The sequence below is a fragment of the Salmo trutta genome, unplaced genomic scaffold (genome assembly GCF_901001165.1).
Source record: "Salmo trutta unplaced genomic scaffold, fSalTru1.1, whole genome shotgun sequence".
NCBI classification, from domain to species: Eukaryota; Metazoa; Chordata; class Actinopteri; order Salmoniformes; family Salmonidae; genus Salmo; species Salmo trutta.
Window position 1 is genome coordinate 16,642 of NW_021822945.1, and position 24,288 is coordinate 40,929.

The 24,288-nt window shown below is 43.5% G+C and overlaps 1 protein-coding gene across 1 annotated transcript in view; it reads right to left on the reverse strand.

The window, feature by feature from the left end:
* LOC115187509 (paralemmin-2-like) overlaps window positions 1–24,288 on the reverse strand; it is a 44,380-nt gene that overhangs the window by 14,278 nt on the left and 5,814 nt on the right. The window contains exon 4 of the mRNA XM_029746508.1: window positions 21,514–22,314. Within this exon, the coding sequence (XP_029602368.1) occupies window positions 21,514–22,314 (801 nt within the window). The remainder of the gene's footprint in view (window positions 1–21,513; window positions 22,315–24,288) is intronic.

Genomic DNA, 24,288 nt, shown 5'->3' on the forward strand with positions numbered 1-24,288 from the left:
AGTAGTGTAGTTGTAGAGTAGTGTAGTGGTAGATTAGTGTAGTAGTGGAGTAGTATAGTGGTAGAGTAGTGTAGTCGTAGAGTAGTGTGGTAGTAGAGAGTGTAGTGGTAGAGTAATATAGTAGTAGAGGAGTGTAGTAGTAGAGTAGTTTAGTGGTAGAGTAATGTAGTAGTAGAGTAGTGTAGTGGTAGGGTAGTGTAGTAGTAGAGTAGTGTAGTAGTAGAGTAGTGCAGTTGTAGAGAATTGTAGTATTAAAGTAATGTAGTAGTAGAGTAGTGTAGTAGTAGAGTAGTAGTAGAGTAGAGTAGTAGTAGTGTAGTAGTAGTGTAGTGTAATGGTAGAGTAGTGAATTAGTAGTGGTAGAGTAGTGTAGTAGTAGTGTAGTGTAATGGTAGAGTAGTGTAGTAGTAGTGGTAGAGTAGTGTAGTGGTAGAGTAGTGCAGTGGTAGAGTAGTGTAGTAGTAGTGTAGTGGTAGAGAAGTGTAGCAGTAGAGTAGTGGTAGTGTAGTGGTAGAGTAGTGTAGTAGTAAAGTAGTGTAGTAGTAGAGTCGTGTAGTAGTAAAGTAGTGTAGTGTTAGAGTAGTGTAGTAGTAGTAGAGTAGTGTAGTAGTAGGGTAGTGTAGTGTAGTGGTAGAGTAGTGTAGTGGTTGAGTAGTGTAGTAGTAGAGTAGTGTGATGGTAGAGTAGTGTAGCGGTAGAGTAGTGGTAGTGTAGTGTAGTTGTAGAGTAGTGTAGTGGTAGAGTAGTGTAGTAGTAGAGTAGTGTAGTAGTAGAGTAGTGCAGTGGTAGCTTAGTGTAGTGGTAGAGTAGTGGTAGAGTAGTGTAGTAGTAGAGTAGTGTAGTGGTAGAGTAGTGTAGTAGTAGAGCAGTCTAGTGGTAGAGTAGTGTAGTGGTAGAGTACTGTAGTAGAGTAGTGCTAGAGTGGTGTAATGGTAGAGTTGTGTAGTAGTAGAGTAGTGTAGTAGTGTAGTGATAGAGTAGAGTAATGGTAGAGTAGTGTAGTAGTAGTGTAGTGTAGTAGCAGAGTAGTGTAGTAGCGTAGTGTTAGAGTAGAGTAGTGGTAGATTAGTGTACTAGTAGAGTAGTGTAGTAGTAGACTAGGGTAGTGGTAGAGAAGTGTAGTATTAGAGTAGTGTAGTAGAGTAGTGCTAGAGTGGTGTAATGGTAGAGTTGTGTAGTAGTAGAGTAGTGTAGTAGTAGACTAGTGTAGTGGTAGAGTAGTGTAGTAGTAAAGTAGTGTAGTAGATTAGTGCTAGATTTGTGTAATGGTAGAGTAGTGTAGTAGTAGAGTAGTGTAGAAGTAGAGTAGTGGTAGAGTAGTAGTAGAGTAGTGTAGTGGTAGAGTAGTTTAATGGGAGAGTAGTGTAGTAGTAGACTTGTGTAGTGGTAGAGTAGTGTAGTGGTAGAGTAGTGTAGTGGTAGAGTATTGTTGTGGTAGAGTAGTGTAGCGGTAGAGTAGTGGTAGAGTAGTGGTAGTGTAGTGTAGTTGTAGAGTAGTGTAGTGGTAGAGTAGTGTAGTAGTAGAGTAGTGTAGTAGTAGAGTAGTGTAGTGGTAGAGTAGTGTAGTAGTAGAGCAGTGTAGTAGTAGAGTAGTTTAGTGGTAGAGTAATGTAGTAGTAGAGTAGTGTAGTGGTAGGGTAGTGTAGTAGTAGAGTAGTGTAGTTGTAGAGAATTGTAGTAGTAATGTAATGTAGTAGTAGAGTAGTGTAGTAGTAGAGTAGTAGTAGAGTAGAGTAGTAGTAGAGTAGAGTAGTAGTAGTGTAGTAGTAGTGTAGTGTAATGGTAGTGTAGTGTAGTAGTAGTGGTGGAGTAGTGTACTAGTAGTGTAGTGTAATGGTCGAGTAGTGTAGTAGTAGTGGTAGAGTAGTGTAGTGGTAGAGTAATGTAGTGGTAGAGTAGTGTAGTAGTAGTGTAGTGGTAGAGAAGTGTAGCAGTAGAGTAGGGTGGTGTAGTTGTAGAGTAGTGTAGTTGTTGAGTAGTGTAGTAGTAGAGTAGTGTGGTGGTAGAGTAGTGTAGCGGTAGAGTAGTGGTAGAGTAGTGGTAGTGTAGTGTAGTTGTAGAGTAGTGTAGTGGTAGAGTAGTGTAGTGGTAGAGTACTGTAGTAGAGTAGTGCTAGAGTGGTGTAATGGTAGAGTTGTGTAGTAGTAGAGTAGTGTAGTAGTGTAGTGGTAGAGTAGAGTCATGGTAGAGTTGTGTAGTAGTAGAGTAGTGTAGTAGTAGACTATTGTAGTGGTAGAGTAGTGTAGTAGTATAGTAGTGTAGTAGAGTAGTGTTAGAGTGGTGTAATGGTAGAGTTGTGTAGTAGTAGAGTAGTGTAGTAGTAGACTGGGGTATTGGTAGAGTAGTGTAGTAGTAGAAGAGTAGTGTAGTAATAGAGTAGTAGTAGAGTAGTGTAGTAGTAGACTATTGTAGTGGTAGAGTAGTATAGTAGTGTAGTAGAGTAGTGCTAGAGTGGTGTAATGGTAGAGTTGTGTAGTAGTAGAGTAGTGTAGTAGTGTAGTGGTAGAGTAGAGTAATGGTAGAGTAGTGTACTAGTAATGTAGTGTAGTAGGAGAGTAGTGTAGTAGCGTAGTGTTAAAATAGAGTAGTGGTAGATTAGTGTAGTAGTAGAGTAGTGTAGTAGTAGACTAGGGTAATGGTAGAGAAGTATAGTAGTAGACTAGTGTAGTAGAGTAGTGCTAGAGTGGTGTAATGGTAGAGTTGTGTAGTAGTAGAGTAGTGTAGTAGTAGACTGGTGAAGTGGTTGAGAAGCGTAGTAGTAGAGTAGTGTAGTAGAGTAGTGTAGTAGTAGACTTGTGTAGTGGTAGATTATTGGTAGAGTAGTGTAGTGGTAGAGTAGTGTAGTGGTAGAGTAGTGTAGTGGTAGAGTATTGTTGTGGTAGAGTAGAGTAGTATTAGAGTAGTGTAGTAGTAGAGTAGTGTAGTGGTAGAGTAGTGTAGTAGTAGAGCAGTCTAGTGGTAGAGTAGTGTAGTGGTAGAGTAGTGTAGTAGAGTAGTGCTAGAGTGGTGTAATGGTAGAGTTGTGTAGTAGTAGAGTAGTGTAGTAGTGTAGTGATAGAGTAGAGTAATGGTAGAGTAGTGTAGTAGTAGTGTAGTGTAGTAGTAGAGTAGTGTAGTAGCGTAGTGTTAGAGTAGAGTAGTGGTAGATTAGTGTACTAGTAGAGTAGTGTAGTAGTAGACTAGGGTAGTGGTAGAGAAGTGTAGTTGTAGAGTAGTGTAGTAGAGTAGTGCTAGAGTGGTGTAATGGTAGAGTTGTGTAGTAGTAGAGTAGTGCAGTAGTAGACTAGTGTAGTGGTAGAGTAGTGTAGTAGTAAAGTAGTGTAGTAGATTAGTGCTAGATTTGTGTAATGGTAGAGTAGTGTAGTAGTAGAGTAGTGTAGAAGTAGAGTAGTGGTAGAGTAGTAGTAGAGTAGTGTAGTGGTAGAGTAGTTTAATGGGAGAGTAGTGTAGTAGTAGACTTGTGTAGTGGTAGAGTAGTGTAGTGGTAGAGTAGTGTAGTGGTAGAGTATTGTTGTGGTAGAGTAGTGTAGCGGTAGTGTAGTGGTAGAGTAGTGGTAGTGTAGTGTAGTTGTAGAGTAGTGTAGTGGTAGAGTAGTGTAGTAGTAGAGTAGTGTAGTAGTAGAGTAGTGTAGTGGTAGAGTAGTGTAGTAGTAGAGCAGTGTAGTAGTAGAGTAGTTTAGTGGTAGAGTAATGTAGTAGTAGAGTAGTGTAGTGGTAGGGTAGTGTAGTAGTAGAGTAGTGTAGTTGTAGAGAATTGTAGTAGTAATGTAATGTAGTAGTAGAGTAGTGTAGTAGTAGAGTAGTAGTGGTAGAGTAGTGGTAGTGTAGTGTAGTGGTAGGGTAGTGTTAGTGGTAGTGTAGTGTTTGTTAGAGTAGTGTAGTGGTAGAGTAGTGGTAGAGTAGTAGTGTAGTAGTAGTGTAGTAGTAGTGTAGTGGTAGAGTAGTGGTTGTGTAGTGGTAGTATATTGGTAGAGAGTGTTAGAGTAGTGGTAGAGTAGTGTAGTGGTAGAGTAGTATAGTGGTAGAGTAGTGTAGTAGTAGTATAGTGGTAGAGAGTGGTAGAGTAGTGGTAGAGTAGTGGTAGAGTAGTGTAGTGTAGTGGTAGAGTAGTGGTAGAGTAGTGTAGTGGTAGAGTAGTATAGTGGTAGAGTAGTGGTAGAGTAGTGTAGTGGTAGAGTAGTATAGTGGTAGTGTAGTGGTAGAGTAGTATAGTGGTAGAGTAGTGGTAGTGGTAGTATAGTGGTAGAGAGTGGTAGAGTAGTGGTAGAGTAGTGGTAGAGTAGTGTAGAGTAGTGGTAGAGTAGTGGTAGAGTAGTGGTAGAGTAGTGGTAGAGTAGTGTTAGAGTAGTGTAGCAGTAGAGTAGTGTATTGGTAGAGTAGTGTAGTGGTATAGTAGTTTATTAGTAGAGTAGTGGTAGAGTAGTGGTAGAGTAGTGGTAGAGTAGTGGTAGAGTTGTGTAGTGTAGTGGTAGAGTAGTAGTAGAGTAGTCTTAGAGAAAGAACCATAGCAAAGACACAGGAGGGTCGTCTCACTGATCAGCTGCTGTTTATTGGCCTAGTTATTATACCGTACAGAAGGAGATGGGGAGAGTGAAACTCTGCTTCAGCAGGCCAGACCCCTGACAGATTGACTGGACTGAAGGGCACGAATGAGAAACAGGGTGAATGAGAGAGACAGAGAGAAAATATCGTCATCATAAATAACTGTAAAAAAAAAAACAAAGAAAAATCACCTTAGCTTTACAACATCAAGCATCAGTTTGTTGTGTGGTTAGTTCTGAAAACACCTTATTTCTTTACATCGTCCTCCACGTTTGACCAGATCCCAGGGCCCTCAGCATCACACTGACGGCCTTTGGTCTAAAGTAGTGCTCTGTTGGAATAGAGGGCCATTTGGGACGACCACTTTCTGCTCAATGACATTCAGTCAAGGTACACACAATCTCATGGTTTTTATCGTCAACTCAAAACACAGAGTGTTCTTCTACACCGCACCACGTTCCCTATGTAGTACACTACTTTTTACCAGTGTCCGGTCAAAAAGTAGTTCACTGTGTAGGGAATAGGGAGACATTTTGGGACACAGGCACCATATTTACAGACAGGCGACAGTGATATTTGTCGATTTTTTTACAAGAAAAACATCTTCACAAACAAATGCTCACTTCTGAAGATGTGAAAAACATTTCTCGTTTGAAGCTAGTGGTCTGAATTCATTCTATCATGGGGGTTTGTCGATCGGTGAGTATAGTGGTGGGCTCTGTAAGATGAGAACAGGTATGGCGACTTTAAGCCAACAGCCAGCAACTTCGGCAAGCGGTTCAGATCTCTTGGTGTAACGGAGAAGGCATTGGGCTGACAGTTGTTGGACCAGTTGTTGGGATCCGGTGGGGGCTGCCCTCTGAATTCACTACCTTATTATATCGTTATATTATTATTATTCCATAGTGAATTCTCTGAGTTTAACTGCTAAGGCCTTTTTAAACCAGACACGTGCTGTTATCCTGAAGTAATCACACGTAGCATTAAAAACTAAAAATAATTATAAATCATTGTTTCATACACGTAGAAACTTCAACACACTCTAGGAAAAATTACTAAGGTTTGTTGTTATTAAAACATGTTGGCTTTGACTAGAACGTCCCTGGCTACTCTCTGCTGTAGTGCATCTTGGGGCCTGAATACGAGGTGCCCCCCCCCAATGCCCTGGCTACTCTCTGCTGTAGTGCATCTTGGGGCCTGAATACGAGGTGCCCCCCCAATGCCCTGGCTACTCTCTGCTGTAGTGCATCTTGGGGCCTGAATACGAGCCCCCCCCCCCAATGCCCTGGCTACTCTCTGCTGTAGTGCATCTTGGGGCCTGAATACGAGGCCCCCCCCCAATGCCCTAGCTACTCTCTGCTGTAGTCCATATTGGGGCCTGAATACGAGGCCCCCCCCCCAATGCCCTGGCTACTCTCTGCTGTAGTCCATATTGGGGCCTGAATAAGAGACGTCCCAAATCGAACTTCATTCCCTGTATACAGTAATGTCTCTGGTCAAAAGTAGTGCACTTTATAGGGAATGGGGTGCCATTTTGGATGCACACAAGCTTATGTTGGAGAGCAAACTCACCAAAAGGCTCCTTAACAGCTTCTACCCCCAAGCCACAAAACTGATGAACAATTAATAAAATGGCCACCGGACTATTTACATTGACCCCCCCCCTCCATTTGTTTTTACACTGCTGCTACTCGCTGTTTATTATCTATGCATAGTCACTTCACTACTTCAGGGCTGGAGAACAGGGGAGAAGGGTTAGTCTTAGAGCGGGGAGGACAGGAGGACTAGAGGACAGGAGGACAGGAGGGCTAGAGGACAGGAGGGCTAGAGGACAGGAGGACTAGAGGACAGGAGGACAGGAGGGCTAGAGGACAGGAGGACAGGAGGACAGGAGGACTAGAGGACAGGAGGACAGGAGGACTAGAGGACAGGAGGACTAGAGGACAGGAGGACTAGAGGACAGGAGGACAGGAGGACTAGAGGACAGGAGGACAGGAGGACTAGAGGACAGGAGGACAGGAGGACTAGAGGACAGGAGGACTAGAGGACAGGAGGACAGGAGGACAGGAGGACAGGAGGACAGGAGGACTGGAGGACAGGAGGACAGGAGGACTAGAGGACAGGAGGACTAGAGGACAGGAGGACAGGAGGACAGGAGGACAGGAGGACAGGAGGGCTAGAGGACAGGAGGACAGGAGTACAGGAGGACTAGAGGACAGGAGGACAGGAGGACTAGAGGACAGGAGGACAGGAGTACAGGAGGACTAGAGGACAGGAGGACAGGAGGACAGGAGGACTAGAGGACAGGAGGACAGGAGTACAGGAGGACTAGAGGACAGGAGGACAGGAGGACAGGAGGATTAGAGGACAGGAGGACAGGAGGACTAGAGGACAGGAGGACAGGAGGGCTAGAGGACAGGAGGACTAGAGGACAGGAGGACAGGAGGACAGGAGGATTAGAGGACAGGAGGACAGGAGGACTAGAGGACAGGAGGACAGGAGGGCTAGAGGACAGGAGGACTAGAGGACAGGAGGACTAGAGGACAGGAGGACAGGAGGACAGGAGGACAGGAGGACAGGAGGGCTAGAGGACAGGAGGACAGGAGGACAGGAGGACTAGAGGACAGGAGGACTAGAGGACAGGAGGACAGGAGGACAGGAGGACAGGAGGACAGGAGGACTAGAGGACAGGAGGACTAGAGGACAGGAGGACAGGAGGACAGGAGGACAGGAGGACAGGAGAGAAGGGTTAGTCTCAGACTGAACAGACACAGCAAGGTGGTGGAGCGTTAGTGAAGAAAGAATCAACCAGGTTTCAAATAAAAAAAGAAAGAAATGCTTCTCTAATCTATGCTAAGGATCCTACTGCATAATGGATGCTGCATTTGTATAGAATAATATAGCTTTATACTATAGATATTACTATTACTATACAATTAACGTCTCTACAAATACATGTTGAAAATTAAAATCAGCACTCGCATAGAGGGTATGTGTATATATGTGTGTGTGTGTGTATATATATGTGTGTGTGTGTGTGTGTGTGTATGTATATATATATGTGTGTGTGTGTGTGTGTGTATATATATATACATATATGTGTGTGTGTGTGTGTGTGTATATATATGTGTGTGTGTGTGTGTGTATATATATATATGTGTGTGTGTGTGTGTGTGTGTGTGTGTGTGTGTGTGTGTGTGTGTGTGTGTGTGTGTGTATATGTATATATATGTGTGTGTGTGTGTGTGTGTGACAGAGATCCAGCCCAGAAAACCAGAAACATTCCCAGAACATTAGCTAAGATTCCCATTAAGTTATAGTTTAGTTTATCGAAGATTAGAATGATAACATCCCAATAATAACATTACATTTCAAAATATGTCTTCAATTAAATATCCTTGGAATGTCCTCCTAACATTCACTGAAATGTGCACAACATCTGTAACAACCACCACAAAACATTCCCCAAAAGCTATCATTAGGTTTCCAGGTAATGTAGTAACCGCAATGTACAAGTAATGTTTTTCCCAGCAAACCAAAATTAGTTCTCTGAAAGTTCCCAGAACAATCGTTAGGTTGCAGCAAATGTTCTCATAAAACAAACACTGTCCAGTCATGGTGATGATTACACAATGTTTGTTTAAAACATTTGCCTGATGTTGCAAGAATGTTCCCAGAACACATTTTGTCTCTTTTTTCAAAAGGTTCCCCGAATGTTTCATACGGTTTTAGGAACAGTCTGTGGTACATTGTAAGGACGTCACAAAAGACATGTTCCCAAAACACAAACTGTCTAGTTGTGTGGATGATTATAAAATGTTTATTTTAGGGTTCAAAGAACATTCCCCTAATGTTACAAGAATGTTCCCAGAACACATTTTTTTATGTTCTTCAAAAGTTCTTAAGACATTTCCTTAAAACACTAAAACAGTCCAGTTGTGCTGACATTCAGATAATGTTTGTATCAGGGTGCACTTTACATTCCTTTGATTTTACTAGAGTGTTGACAGATCTGCCTTTTGAGTTTTTAAAAGGTTTCCAGAACATTTAATTAGGTTGTGGGAACATTGTGGGTACACTACAAGAGATAGGTTCCCAAAACACAAAATATGCTCATTTGTGATGAATTGCATAAAATGTTTAAGTTAGGTTGCACAGGACATTCCCAAAATATTGTAAGAATGTTGGCAGAACACCTAGTCTAAATTCTTTAAATGTTCCCAGAACATTTAATTAAGTAATGAGAGTTGTCTGGGATGTTGCAAGAATATTCTTGAGATATTCACGAATGTGTCACAGAACATTCCCACAATGTTGCACAATGTTCCGTCTGTTTTTAGGACATTCAAAACATATTGTTTTTAGGTTAAACATAATATTACATTGATGTTCACACGATATACATTTTAAGAATATTTACAAAATGTTATATTTAAGATTGACCAAACATTCTCAGCATGCAAATTTGTAGCACCTGAAAGTATAAGCAAGCAGATTGGAATACATCCCCATTATGTTTCTATCCAGACTGGAATACATCCCCATTATGTTTCTCTATAGACTGGAATACATCCCCATTATGTTTCTCTATAGACTGGAATACATCCCCATTATGTTTCCCTCCAGATTAGAATACATCCCCATTATGTTTCTCTCCAGATTGGAATACATCCCCATTATGTTTCTCTATAGATTAGAATACATCCCCATTATGTTTCTCTCCAGATTGGAATACATCCCCATTATGTTTCTCTATAGATTAGAATACATCCCCATTATGTTTCTCTATAGACTGGAATACATCCCCATTATGTTTCTCTATAGACTGGAATACATCCCCATTATGTTTCTCTATAGACTGGAATACATCCCCATTATGTTTCTCTATAGATTAGAATACATCCCCATTATGTCTCTCTATAGATTAGAATACATCCCCATTATGTTTCTCTATAGACTGGAATACATCCCCATTATGTTTCTATCCAGACTGGAATACATCCCCATTATGTTTCTCTATAGACTGGAATACATCCCCATTATGTCTCTCTATAGATTAGAATACATCCCCATTATGTTTCTCTATAGACTGGAATACATCCCCATTATGTTTCCCTCCAGATTGGAATACATCCCCATTATGTTTCTCTATAGATTAGAATACATCCCCATTATGTTTCTCTATAGACTGGAATACATCCCCATTATGTTTCTCTATAGATTGGAATACATCCCCATTATGTTTCTCTATAGATTAGAATACATCCCCATTGTGTTTCCCTCCAGATTGGAATACATCCCCATTATGTTTCTCTATAGACTGGAATACATCCCCATTATGTTTCTCTATAGATTAGAAAACATCCCCATTATGTTTCTCTATAGACTGGAATACATCCCCATTATGTTTCCCTCCAGATTGGAATACATCCCCATTATGTTTCTCTATAGATTGGAATACATCCCCATTATGTTTCCCTCCAGACTGGAATACATCCCCATTATGTTTCTCTATAGATTAGAATACATCCCCATTATGTTTCTCTATAGATTAGAATACATCCCCAATATGTTTCCCTCCAGATTGGAATACATCCCCATTATGTTTCTCTATAGATTAGAATACATCCCCATTATGTTTCTCTATAGACTGGAATACATCCCCAATATGTTTCCCTCCAGACTGGAATACATCCCCATTATGTTTCTCTATAGACTGGAAAACATCCCCATTATGTTTCTCTATAGACTGGAATACATCCCCATTATGTTTCTCTCCAGATTAGAAAACATCCCCATTAAGTTTCTCTATAGATTAGAATACATCCCCATTATGTTTCTCTATAGACTGGAATACATCCCCATTATGTTTCTCTATAGACTGGAATACATCCCCATTATGTTTCTCTATAGACTGGAAAACATCCCCATTATGTTTATCTCCAGATTAGAAAACATCCCCATTATGTTTCTCTATAGACTGGAATACATCCCCATTATGTTTCTCTATAGATTAGAATACATCCCCATTATGTTTCTCTATAGACTGGAATACATCCCCATTATGTTTCTCTATAGACTGGAATACATCCCCATTATGTTTCTCTATAGATTAGAATACTTCCCCATTATGTTTGTCCCAGATTTCACACTCTGATCTGTTTCACCTGTCCTTGTGATTGTCTCCACCCCCTCCAGGTGTTTTCCCCAGTGTATTTATCCCTGTGTTTCCTGTCTCTCTGTGCCAGTGTATTTATCCCTGTGTTTCCTGTCTCTCTGTGCCAGTTCGTCTTGTATGTTCCAAGTCAACCAGCGTGTTTTTCCCGTGCTCCTGCCTTTTCTATTCTCTTTTACTAGCCCTCCTTTACTAGCCCTCTTTTACTAGATTTAATCACATCACAAATGAGAATATTTTGTGTTTAAGGTGCCTATCTCTTATAATATGCCCACAAGGTTTCCACAACCTAATTATATGTTCCGGAAACCTCTAAAGAACTCTGAAAGGATGTTCTGTAAACAGAATATTTTGTGCACACTGATACAAACATTGTCTGATTATCTGTGTGACTGGAAAGTGTTATATCCCCACAATGTTCCCACAACCTAAATAACATTTCTGGGACCCTTTAAAGAACAAACAACATTTTGTTCTGGGAATGTTGTTGAACCCTAAGGTGACTGTTTTTTCCACCCTAAAATAAACATTGAAGAATCATCCGTCTGTCATTAACTACTGTAACTACTCAATAGTCTGTAACTACTGTAACCACTCAATAGTCTGCCGTACTATAACTACTCTATATTCTGTCATTAACTACTGTAACCACTCTATAGTCTGTCATTAACTACTTTATCCAATATATACATTGCATTCCGAAAGTATTCAGACCCCTTGACTTTTTCCACAATTTGTTACATTACAGCTTTATTCTAAAATGGAATAAATAAAAAATATTCCTCATCAATCTACACATAATACCCCATAATGACAAAGTGAAAACAGGTTGAGGATTCTTTGAGAATTTCTTGAAAAACACAAAAACATACCTTATTTACATAATTATTCAGACTCTTTGGAAATGGAGCTGTTTCCGTTGATCATCCTCATCATCATCAAGGATGATCAATGGAAACAGGATGCACCTGAGCTCAATTTTTAGTCTCATAGCAAAGAGTCTGAATACTGATGTAAATAAGTTATTTCTGTTTTCATATTTTTTATAAATGAGTAAAAAGTTTAAAAAAAAAATGTTGCTTCGGCATTATGGGGTATTGTGTTTAGATTGATGAGGATTTTGATTTACTTGTAACGTGGAAAAAGTCAAGGGGTCTCAATACTTTCCGAATGCACTGTATATACAGACGTTGCTGTACACAGCATTAACATTTTAAAACAGAAGAAGAGATCAATAATATCTGTCCAGCCTTTGCTGCTATGCTCGCAGAGTCGCATAATATGCTGCGACCCTAATCCAAAAGTATTTAATAACTGCAAATAACAAAAACATATCTATAGGTTTTTTTGGAACATTTTATGGATCACCGGTACAGTTGAATGTCGCATTGCTGCACTCAACATGTATTGTAGTTGAATAGCCAGCCTTGGCTTCTGCTCAAATGTTGCTGTAATAGGCCTAGATGTTTCTCCTTTGCATGGTGTTTTGTTGCTGGTTTCGTTGTTCTGTTATTCATTGTCAAGCTTTAAAAAAAACGAAGCCAGACTGCAACATTTTTGTAGCCTAAATAGGACTGTGGCATGAATCTGTACGCCCTCCCTCTGCTGTGTGCTGTAAACGGACACACAAAAGCAGCGCAATAGAAGTTGAATTCACCGATGCAAGCATATCAGACGGTCATTTCATAAAGTAGATGACTTAACTGTTAATTAATTTATACTCTCTTGTGTGTCCTATTTGGCTCAGGGGCCTTGTGTTTGACACACCTATTAGTCACGTTATGACTGATTTGTGATCATTTCCCTTGCTAGTTTGATTATATTGACATTCCACAGTCGTAGTTACATTCGTCCGTTTTGGTCCAAAATATTGAACTGAAGCAGTGCATCCTGAATGGGGGCAGCAAACAATGTACCAGGCCAGCTGGGATTTACAATCTGATTAGGATTAATTGGGGATTAGCAAGAAATGTATTGGTAAACTATATTAATCAAGCATTGAACTGCATCCATCTATTTTGCCAACAATACCTTACTGTACGTCATGGGATTCTGGGTGAAATATAACCTTTTTTTTTATACCTCTTAGAAAGTAGCATAAACTGGTAATTTGATATTTTTTACAAATATTATGATTGTCTGCAGGTAAAACGCTGTCAGTTCCACTTTACGTATCCAACAAGATTTGTTGTGTATAAAGCATGTTAGTATGAGCTACCTGCTCGTTGCTTTTGAGTAAGGAAACTGCAATGAGCTACTTTTGAAGGATTGTACTGCAGTTATATTTGTGGTTGGCTTGTGCAGAGCTAAGCCAGACCCCATAATTGTTAGCACCATGTTAACTAGAGATCGACTGATTAATCGGCATGGCCGATTAATTATGGCCGATTTCACGTTTCCATAACAATCGGTTATCGGCCTTTTTGGACGCCGATTATGGCCGATTACATTGCAATCCACGAGGAGACTGCGTGGCAGGCTAACCACCTGTTACGTGAGTGCAGCATCAAAAGAACCTTGTGGCTGCAAGGAGCCAAGGTAAGTTGCTAGCTAGCATTAAACTTATCTTATAAAAAACAATCAATCTTCACATAATCACTAGTTAACTACACATGGTTGATGATATTACTAGGTTAACTAGCTTGTCCTGCGTTGCATATAATCAAAGCAGTGCCTGTTCATTTATCATCGAAATCACAGCAAACTTCAACTTCGCCAAACGGGTGTGTCATGACTTCTGCCGAAGTCGGTCGACGTCACCGACCCTCTAGCCATCGCTGATCCATTTTTCATTTTCCATTGGTTTTGTCTTGTCTTACATCACACCTGCTTCCAATCTCATCAATTACATGTTGTATATTTAACCCTCTGTTCCCCCCCCCCCATGTCCTTGTCGGTGATTGTTTGATTGTATGTGATGTGCAAGTTATGTTCTGGTGTGTGACGGGTTTTGTACCCACTTTTATTACTTTGTATATTTTGGTTTTCGGAGTTTGGTGAGCACTAATTAAACGACTTCGTTTATACCAAGTTCGTTCTCCTGCGCCTGACTTCCCTCCCACCGACACGCACCCATTACAGGGTGAAAGATTTAACAAAAGCACATTTGCGGAAAAAAGCACAATCGTTGCACAAATGTACCTAACCATAACATCAATGCCTTTCTTAAAATCAATACATAGAAGTATATATTTTTAAACCTGCATATTTAGTTAAAATAAATGCTTGTTAGCAGGGAATATTAACTAGGGAAATTGTGTCACTTCTCTTGCGTTCAGTGCAAGCAGAGTCAGGGTATATGCAGCAGTTTGGGCCGCCTGGCTCGTTGCGAACTGTGTGAAGACCATTTCTTCCTAACAAAAACCGTAATTAATTTGCTAGAATTTTACATAACTATGACATAACATTGAAGGTTGTGCAATGTAACAGCAATATTTAGACTTAGGGATGCCACCCGTTCGATAAAATATGGAACGTTTCCTTATTTCACTGAAAGAATAAACGTTTTTATTTTCTAAATGATAGTTTCCGGATTTTACCATATTAATGACCAAAGGCTGTGTGTTTATCTGTGTGTTTATTATAATTAAGTCTATTATTTGATATTTGATAGAGCAGTCTGACTGAGCGGTGGTAGGCAGCAGCATGCTCGTAAGCATTCAAACTTTACTGTGTTTGCCAGCAGCTCTTAGCAATACTTGAGGCACAGACTTCAAGCCTATCAACTCCCAATATTAGGCTGGCAATAATATAGTGCCTATAAGAACATCCAATAGTCAAAGGTATATGAAATACAAATAGTATTGAGAGAAATAGTCGACGCGTCATAATTCCTATAATAACTACAACCTAAAACTTCTTACCTGGGAATATTGAAGACTCATGTTAAAAGGAACCACCAGCTTTCATATGTTCATATGTTCTGAGCAAGGAACTTAAATGTTAGCTTTTTTTACATGGCACATATTGCACTTTTACTTTCTTCTCCAACACCGTGTTTTTGCATTATTTAAACCAAATTGAACATGTTTCATTATTTATTTGAGACTAAATTGATTTTATTGATGTATTTATTTGTTCATTGTTCATTCAGTATTGTAGTAATTGTCATTATTACAAATATAGCAAATCGGCCAATGAATCGGTATCGGCGGGTTTTTGGTCCTCCAATAATCGGTATCAGCATCGGTGTTGAAAAATCACAATCGGTCGACCTCTAATGTAAACCTTACATGTAAACTACGGTCTGGTTACTCTGCCATGACACAAACTGCACTTCAGCAGACCAAGGCTGCTTACCAAATGTGCAGATCATGTTCTCCCTGTGTTAGACATGTTCTCCCTGTGTTAGTCATGTTCTCCCTGTGTTAGTTAGTCATGTTCTGCCTGTGTTAGACATGTTCTCCCTGTGTTAGTCATGTTCTCCCTGTGTTAGACATGTTCTCCCTGTTAGACATGTTCTCCCTGTGTTAGACATGTTCTCCCTGTGTTAGTCATGTTCTCCCTGTGTTAGTCATGTTCTCCCTGTGTTAGTCATGTTCTCCCTGTGTTAGTCATGTTCTCCCTGTGTTAGTCATGTTCTCCCTGTGTTAGACATGTTCTCCCTGTGTTAGACATGTTCTCCCTGTGTTAGACATGTTCTCCCTGTGTTAGTCATGTTCTCCCTGTGTTAGACATGTTCTCCCTGTGTTAGTTAGTCATGTTCTCCCTGTGTTAGACATGTTCTCCCTGTGTTAGACATGTTCTCCCTGTGTTAGACATGTTCTCCCTGTGTTAGTCATGTTCTCCCTGTGTTAGACATGTTCTCCCTGTGTTAGACATGTTCTCCCTGTGTTAAACATGTTCTCCCTGTGTTAGACATGTTCTCCCTGTGTTAGTCATGTTCTCCCTGTGTTAGTCATGTTCTCCCTGTGTTAGTTAGACATGTTCTCCCTGTGTTAGTCATGTTCTCCCGTGTTAGTCATGTTCTCCCTGTGTTACTTAGTCATGTTCTCCCTGTGTTAGTCATGTTCTCACTGTGTTAGACACGTTCTCCCTGTGTTAGACATGTTCTCCCTGTGTTAGTCATGTTCTCACTGTGTTAGTCATGTTCTCCCTGTGTTAGACATGTTCTCCCTGTGTTAGACATGTTCTCCCTGTGTTAGACATGTTCTCCCTGTTCTCCCTATGTTAGACACGTTCTCCCTGTGTTAGTCATGTTCTCACTGTGTTAGACACGTTCTCCCTGTGTTAGACATGTTCTCCCTGTGTTAGTCATCTTCTCACTGTGTTAGTCATGTTCTCCCTGTGTTAGTCATGTTCTCCCTGTGTTAGTTAGACATGTTCTCCCTGTGTTAGACATGTTCTCCCTGTGTTAGACATGTTCTCCCTGTTCTCCCTGTGTTAGTCATGTTCTCCCTGTGTTAGTCATGTTCTCCCTGTGTTAGACATGTTCTCCCTGTGTTAGACATGTTCTCCCTGTTCTCCCTGTGTTAGTCATGTTCTCCCTGTGTTAGTCATGTTCTCACTGTGTTAGACACGTTCTCCCTGTGTTAGTCATGTTCTCCCTGTGTTAGTCATGTTCTCCCTGTGTTAGACATGTTCTCCCTGTGTTAGACATGTTCTCCCTGTGTTAGACATGTTCTCCCTGTTCTCCCTATGTTAGACACGTTCTCCCTGTGTTAGTCATGTTCTCACTGTGTTAGACACGTTCTCCCTGTGTTAGACACGTTCTCCCTGTGTTAGTCATGTTCTCCCTGTGTTAGTCATGTTCTCCCTGTGTTAGACATGTTCTCCCTGTGTTAGACATGTTCTCCCTGTGTTAGACATGTTCTCCCTGTTCTCCCTATGTTAGACACGTTCTCCCTGTGTTAGTCATGTTCTCACTGTGTTAGACACGTTCTCCCTGTGTTAGACATGTTCTCCCTGTGTTAGTCATGTTCTCACTGTGTTAGTCATGTTCTCCCTGTGTTAGTCATGTTCTCCCTGTGTTAGTTAGACATGTTCTCCCTGTGTTAGACATGTTCTCCCTGTGTTAGACATGTTCTCCCTGTTCTCCCTGTGTTAGTCATGTTCTCCCTGTGTTAGTCATGTTCTCCCTGTGTTAGACATGTTCTCCCTGTGTTAGACATGTTCTCCCTGTTCTCCCTGTGTTAGACATGTTCTCCCTGTGTTAGACATGTTCTCCCTGTGTTAGACATGTTCTCCCTGTGTTAGACATGTTCTCCCTGTGTTAGTCATGTTCTCCCTGTGTTAGTCATGTTCTCCCTGTGTTAGACATGTTCTCCCTGTGTTAGACATGTTCTGCCTGTGTTAGTCATGTTCTCCCTGTGTTAGACATGTTCTCCCTGTGTTAGTCATGTTCTCCCTGTGTTAGACATGTTCTCCCTGTGTTAGTCATGTTCTCCCTGTGTTAGTCATGTTCTCCCTGTGTTAGACATGTTCTCCCTGTGTTAGACATGTTCTCCCTGTGTTAGACATGTTCTCCCTGTGTTAGACATGTTCTCCCTGTGTTAGTTAGACATGTTCTCCCTGTGTTAGACATGTTCTCCCTGTGTTAGACATGTTCTCCCTGTGTTAGGCATGTTCTCCCTGTGTTAGACATGTTCTCCCTGTGTTAGACATGTTCTCCCTGTGTTAGACATGTTCTGTGTTAGACACAGTGAGACACTAGTACTATGCGAATAGAGCTTTAGTTGGCAGTAAGTGTTCTCCTCCCTCTGAAATAGGATGGTAGACTAACCTGGGAGAGAGTTTGGCCCCCTAGTTCCTTTAAGAGCTACCACCTATTATCCAAGGCATTTAAATAGAGAAGAGAGAGTGAGAGAAAGGGAGGACACAGATACAGAGAGACGAAACAGGGAGAGAAAGATTGAGAAGAGAGACATAGAAATATCGAGAAGAAAGAGTTCCCTCCTATACTCTGATACCCTGGTAGTTCCCTCCTATACTCTGATACCCTGGTAGTTCCCTCCTATACTCTGGTACCCTGGTAGTTCCCTCCTATACTCTGGTACCCTGGTAGTTCCCTCCTATACTCTGGTACCCTGGTAGTTCCCTCCTATACTCTGATACCCTGGTAGAGTTCCCTCCTATACTCTGATACCCTGGTAGAGTTCCCTCCTATACTCTGGTACCCTGGTAGTTCCCTCCTATACTCTGGTACCCTGGTAGTTCCCTCCTATACTCTGATACCCTGGTAGTTCCCTCCTATACTCTGATACCCTGGTAGTTCCCTCCTATACTCTGGTACCCTGGTAGTTCCCTCCTATACTCTGGTACCCTGGTAGTTCCCTCCTATACTCTGGTACCCTGGTAGTTCCCTCCTATACTCTGATACCCTGGTAGAGTTCCCTCCTATACTCTGATACCCTGGTAGAGTTCCCTCCTATACTCTGATACCCTGGTAGAGTTCCCTCCTATACTCTGATACCCTGGTAGAGTTCCCTCCTATACTCTGATACCCTGGTAGTTCCTTCCTATACTCTGATACCCTGGTAGTTCCCTCCTATACTCTGGTACCCTGGTAGAGTTCCCTCCTGTACTCTGATACCCTGGTAGAGTTCCCTCCTATACTCTGATACCCTGGTAGTTCCCTCCTATACTCTGGTACCCTGGTAGAGTTCCCTCCTATACCCTGATACCCTGGTAGTTCCCTCCTATACTCTGGTACCCTGGAAGTTCCCTCCTATACTCTGATACCCAGGTAGAGTTCCCTCCTATACTCTGGTACCCTGGTAGTTCCCTCCTATACTCTGATACCCTGGTAGAGTTCCCTCCTATACTCTGATACCCTGGTAGAGTTCCGTCCTACACTCTGGTACCCTGGTAGTTCCCTCCTATACTCTGGTACCCTGGTAGTTCCCTCCTATACTCTGATACCCTGGTAGTTCCCTCCTATACTCTGGTACCCTGGTAGTTCCCTCCTATACTCTGATACCCTGGTAGTTCCCTCCTATACTCTGATACCCTGGTAGTTCCCTCCTATACTCTGGTACCCTGGTAGAGTTCCCTCCTATACTCTGATACCCTGGTAGTTCCCTCCTATACTCTGATACCCTGGTAGTTCCCTCCTATACTCTGATACCCTGGTAGAGTTCCCTCCTATACTCTGATACCCAGGTAGAGTTCCCTCCTATACTCTGGTACCCTGGTAGTTCCCTCCTATACTCTGATACCCTGGTAGAGTTCCCTCCTATACTCTGATACCCTGGTAGAGTTCCGTCCTACACTCTGGTACCCTGGTAGTTCCCTCCTATACTCTGATACCCTGGTAGTTCCCTCCTATACTCTGGTACCCTGGTAGTTCCCTCCTATACTCTGATACCCTGGTAGTTCCCTCCTATACTCTGGTACCCTGGTAGTTCCCTCCTATACTCTGATACCCTGGTAGTTCCCTCCTATACTCTGATACCCTGGTAGTTCCCTCCTATACTCTGGTACCCTGGTAGAGTTCCCTCCTATACTCTGATACCCTGGTAGAGTTCCCTCCTATACTCTGGTACCCTGGTAGTTCCCTCCTATACTCTGGTACCCTGGTAGTTCCCTCCTATACTCTGATACCCTGGTAGTTCCCTCCTATACTCTGGTACCCTGGTAGTTCCCTCCTATACTCTGATACCCTGGTAGTTCCCTCCTATACTCTGATACCCTGGTAGTTCCCTCCTATACTCTGATACCCTGGTAGTTCCCTCCTATACTCTGATACCCTGGTAGTTCCCTCCTATACTCTGATACCCTGGTAGTTCCTTCCTATACTCTGATACCCTGGTAGTTCCCTCCTATACTCTGGTACCCTGGTAGTTCCCTCCTATACTCTGAGACCCTGGTAGTTCCCTCCTATACTCTGATACCCTGGTAGTTCCCTCCTATACTCTGATACCCTGGTAGTTCCCTCCTATACTCTGGTACCCTGGTAGTTCCCTCCTATACTCTGATACCCTGGTAGTTCCCTCCTATACTCTGATACCCTGGTAGTTCCCTCCTATACTCTGATACCCTGGTAGTTCCCTCCTATACTCTGATACCCTGGTAGAGTTCCCTCCTATACTCTGATACCCTGGTAGTTCCCTCCTATACTCTGATACCCTGGTAGAGTTCCCTCCTATACTCTGATACCCTGGTAGTTCCAGAGCCCTATTCCCTATATAGTGCACTACTTTAGACCAGAGCCCTATTCCCTATATAGTTTACTACTATAGACCAGCACCCTATTCCCTATATAGTGCACTACTATAGACCAGAGCCCTATTCCCTATATAGTGCACTACTATAGACCAGAGCCCTATTCCCTATATAGTGGTACTACTTTAGACAAGAGCCCTATTCCCTATATAATGCACTACTTTAGACCAGAGCCCTATTCCCTATATAGTGCACTACTTTTGACCAGAGCCCTATTCCCTATATAGTGCACTACTTTAGACCAGAGCCTTATTCCCTATATAGTACACTACTTTAGACCAGAGCCCTATTCCCTATATAGTGCACTACTATAGACCAGAGCCCTATTCCCTATATAATGCACTACTTTAGACCAGAGCCCTATTCCCTATATAGTGCACTACTTTAGACCAGAGCCCTATTCCCTAAATAGTGGTACTACTATAGACCAGAGCCCTATTCCCTATATAGTGCACTACTATAGACCAGAGCCCTATTCCCTATGTAGTGCACTACTTTAGACCAGAGCCCTATTCCCTACATAGTGCACTACTTTAGACCAGAGCCCTATTCCCTACATAGTGTACTACTTTAGACCAGAGCCCTATTCCCTATATAGTGCACTACTTTAGACCAGAGCCCTATTCCCTATGTAGTGCACTACTTTAGACCAGAGCCCTATTCCCTACATAGTGCACTACTTTAGACCAGAGCCCTATTCCCTATATAGTGCACTACTTTTTACACACTTCTAAAGATAAATCTGCGATACCGTATTTGGTGTTGTATCAAGGACAGGGCCTCTCTACCCTCAAGGCTCTGGTCAAAAGCATTGTATTACATAGGGAATAAGGTGCAGTTTAGGATGGGCCCCTAGTCTGTTAGATATCCATACAGTCAGATGTCTCTGCTTGAATACGGCAACTAGACAGACCGGGTGTGAATACCAACCCGTACTGGGACATACTAAATCTCTGTATGTGCAGGTCATCTTTCTGTTGTTTTCAGGACTGCCAGATAGATATTCATCTGATCCAGGTCTGTAACATCAAATATTCCCTTGGTCAGGTTAATAACTTATTTCTTACAGACCAAATGTATCGTGTATACCATGAAACTAGTGGCTAGCCCAACCCAACCCAAACACTGTGCTGCTCTGTGTTGCAATAGTGGCTTGTTGTCCTGGGGTGACATTTCCCCTGATCTAGAATCAGCTTCCCCTTCATCCAATCCTGACCTTCATCTGTAGTAGTAAAAATCTAAAACTGACCCTTTATTAGTGTCTAGGGGCAACTTTAACCTCCACCGTTGTCCTACTGAAGGGAGTGACAGGGTGCCTTTACTTTCCCTGGGGAGGGGGGGGGGCATCATCAGGACACAGGCTCACAAAGGTGAGTCAAAGGTCAAAGTTAAAAAGAGTGATGTCAACGCAGCCAAGTTCCAGGGGCCAGAGGGTAAGTTCTGTTAGTAGCTGTGAGGAGGAAGAGGAGGAGGAGGAGGAGGGTTTAGGGAGGAGGAAGATCAGAGCCTTGATTAACCAATGAGCTCCTCCCTCCCTGCGGTCCCAGGAAAAAACAGAGAGTTGTGGGTAGTGTAGTTAAAGTAATGAGGTCACATGATAGTACAGCAGCAGCAGGGCTTTTTCTTCTCTATACCTGCTGGGGAGGGGAGTTCCTTGGTGGCCGTGACAGAGCTCTCGTCCTTCCCCTCCGACGACAGTTCGGTGGTGTCGCTGAGCGGTCGCGCACCAGACACCAGGTCGGCGGCGTTGCCGTCCATGGTGGAGTAACCATCTGTCACCGTTTTCTCCCGTAGCGACTTCTCATCGTCCTCATCGATCAAGACGATCTCAGCCTTGATGGTGCCGTCGAATCCCAGCAGCCTCTTGGTCTCATCCTGGTCGTCTACATTATGATAACCCATGAAGATCATAGTGATCGGCTTCTCCGCCGTAGCCTGGGGAGCCTCCGTCACCTCACCCTCGTATATCACCTCCTGGCAGGGTGGAGGCTGGGTGGTGATGGGGACGCTTGGAGCCTGGGGCTTGGGCATCTTGTGGGCTGTGGTGGCAGAGCTAGGGACAGCTAGGGGGGTAGTGTAGGGGGTGTAGTTGGTAGGGAGGTCAGCGGAGCGGTCAGTGGACCTGCGGGAAGTTTTGGGGTCATCAGCGTCGGCGGGGTTGACGGTGACCTTAGCCTTTCCTCCCTGAGCACAGCCGGTGGTCGCCCCGACCCGTTTCATCAGCTCGTCCACCTGTTGGGAGCTCCAGCGGTGAACCCCATTGTCCAGGGTAGAGGACCCCCCCGAGCGGACCTCGTAGACAACCTTCCGGCCGTCGTCGAAAACCTTGACCCCGCAGGCAGGCACCTCGTCAGGGCTGACTGCAGAAGCTGACAGGATCCTGGTGTGCCCTGTCTTTCTGTCCTTCTCCACGTTGATCTCCATGGCGTACATCACTGGGTGAAAGACAGACAGGCAGACAGACAGACAGGGAGGGAGGGAGGGAGGAAGAATGTTACCACTATAGTACATCTCTGGGTGAAAGACAGACAGACAGACAGACAGACAGACAGACAGACAGACAGACAGACAGACAGACAGACAGACAGACAGACAGACAGACAGACAGACAGACAGACAGACAGACAGAGGAGATATCATGTTACCACTATAGTACATCGCTGGGTGATTATTTAAGATACTATTTGAAGACAGAGTTTCAGATATTTTTGGAAGATGGGCAGGGACTCTGCTGTCCTAGCTACAGAGGGAAGATGGGCAGGGACTCTGCTGTCCTAGCTACAGAGGGAAGATGGGCAGGGACTCTGCTGTCCTAGCTACAGAGGGAAGATGGGCAGGGACTCTGCTGTCCTAGCTACAGAGGGAAGATGGGCAGGGACTCTTCTGTCCTAGCTACAGAGGGAAGATGGGCAGGGACTCTGCTGTCCTAGCTACAGAGGGAAGCTGATTCCACCATTGGGTTTCGAGGACAGAGAAGAGCTTGGACCGAGCTTTCCCACCCGGACCTGAGGTGGCAGAACGGAGTGCTCTGGTTGGGGTGTAGCCTGAATGTAGGGAGGGGCAGTTCCTCTTGCTGCTCCGTAGGCAAGCACCATGGTCTTGTAGTGGATACGAGCTTCAACTGGAAGCCAGTGGAGTGTGCGGATGAGTGGGGTGACGTGGGAGAACTTGGGAAGGTTGAACACCAGGAGGGCTGCAGCGTTTGATGGCACAAGCGGGGGAGCCCTGCCAAGAGAAAGTTCGGGTAGTCCAGACGGAAGATGACAAGTGCCTGGATTAGGACCTGCTCTGCTTCCTGTATGAGGAAGGGTGGTTCTATGGATGTTGTAGAGCATGAACCTGCAGGACAGAGCCACTGCTTTGATGTTTTCAGAGAACAACAGGGTGTTGTCCAGGGCCACGCCAAGGTTCTTGACGTTTGAGATGGGGACGCCATGGAGTTGTCCACCGTGATGGAGAGGTCTTTGAGAGGGCCGGCCTTCCTCTGAAAGAAGAGCAGCTCTGTCTTGTTGAGGTTGAGCTTGAGGTGGTGAACCGTCATCCAAGCTGAGGTATCAGCACGCAGAGATGCATAATCACTAGGGGGGAATGAGCAAAGTAGTTGAGTGTCATCCGCATTGCAATGATAGGAGAGTGAGGACAAGACAGAGCGGAGTGACTTGGTGTATAGAGAGAAGAGGAGAGGACCTAGAACCGAGCCCTGGGGGACACCAGTCGTGAGAGTGAGTGGTGCAGACACAGGTCCTCTCCACGTCACCTGGTAGGAGAGGCCTGCCAGGTAGGATGCAATCCCAGAGTGTGCAGAGCCTGAGACGCCCAGCCCTGAGAGGGTGGAGAGGAGGATCTGATAGAGTCTGAGACGCCCAGTTTTTTTGGAAAGAAAATAAAGAAGGGATACAGGTCTGTAGTTTTTGATGTCAGAGGAGTCGAGTTTTGGTTTCTTGAGGAGGGGAGCGACTCTGGCATTTTGAAGTCAGAGGGGAGGCAGCCAGTGGACAGGGAAGTGAGGAATGGGAGAAGGTCTCCAGAGTTGATCTGGAGAAAGGAAGAGGTGTTGGATTCGAGTGGGTTGTCGGGCGGCTGGACCTCACTAGTCAAAGGATTTCATCTGGAGAGAGTGGGGAGAAAGAGGTCAAGGCATTTGGGTAATTCTGTGCGAGTGGGACCAATGGACTCAATAGGCTGAGTGAATGAGGAGCAGATGTCGTCGACCTTCTTGTCAAAGTGGTTGACAAAGTCGTCCACAGAGATGGAGGAGGGAGGGGGAGAAGGATTAAGGAAGGAGGAGAAGGCGGAAAAGAGTTTCCTAGGGTTAGAGGCAGAAGCTTGAAAAAGTGGGTTTAGAAGAGTAAGTAGAGCGGAGGGAGAGGAAGGATGATAGGTTCTCCGGAAGTTTAGTTTTCCTGCAT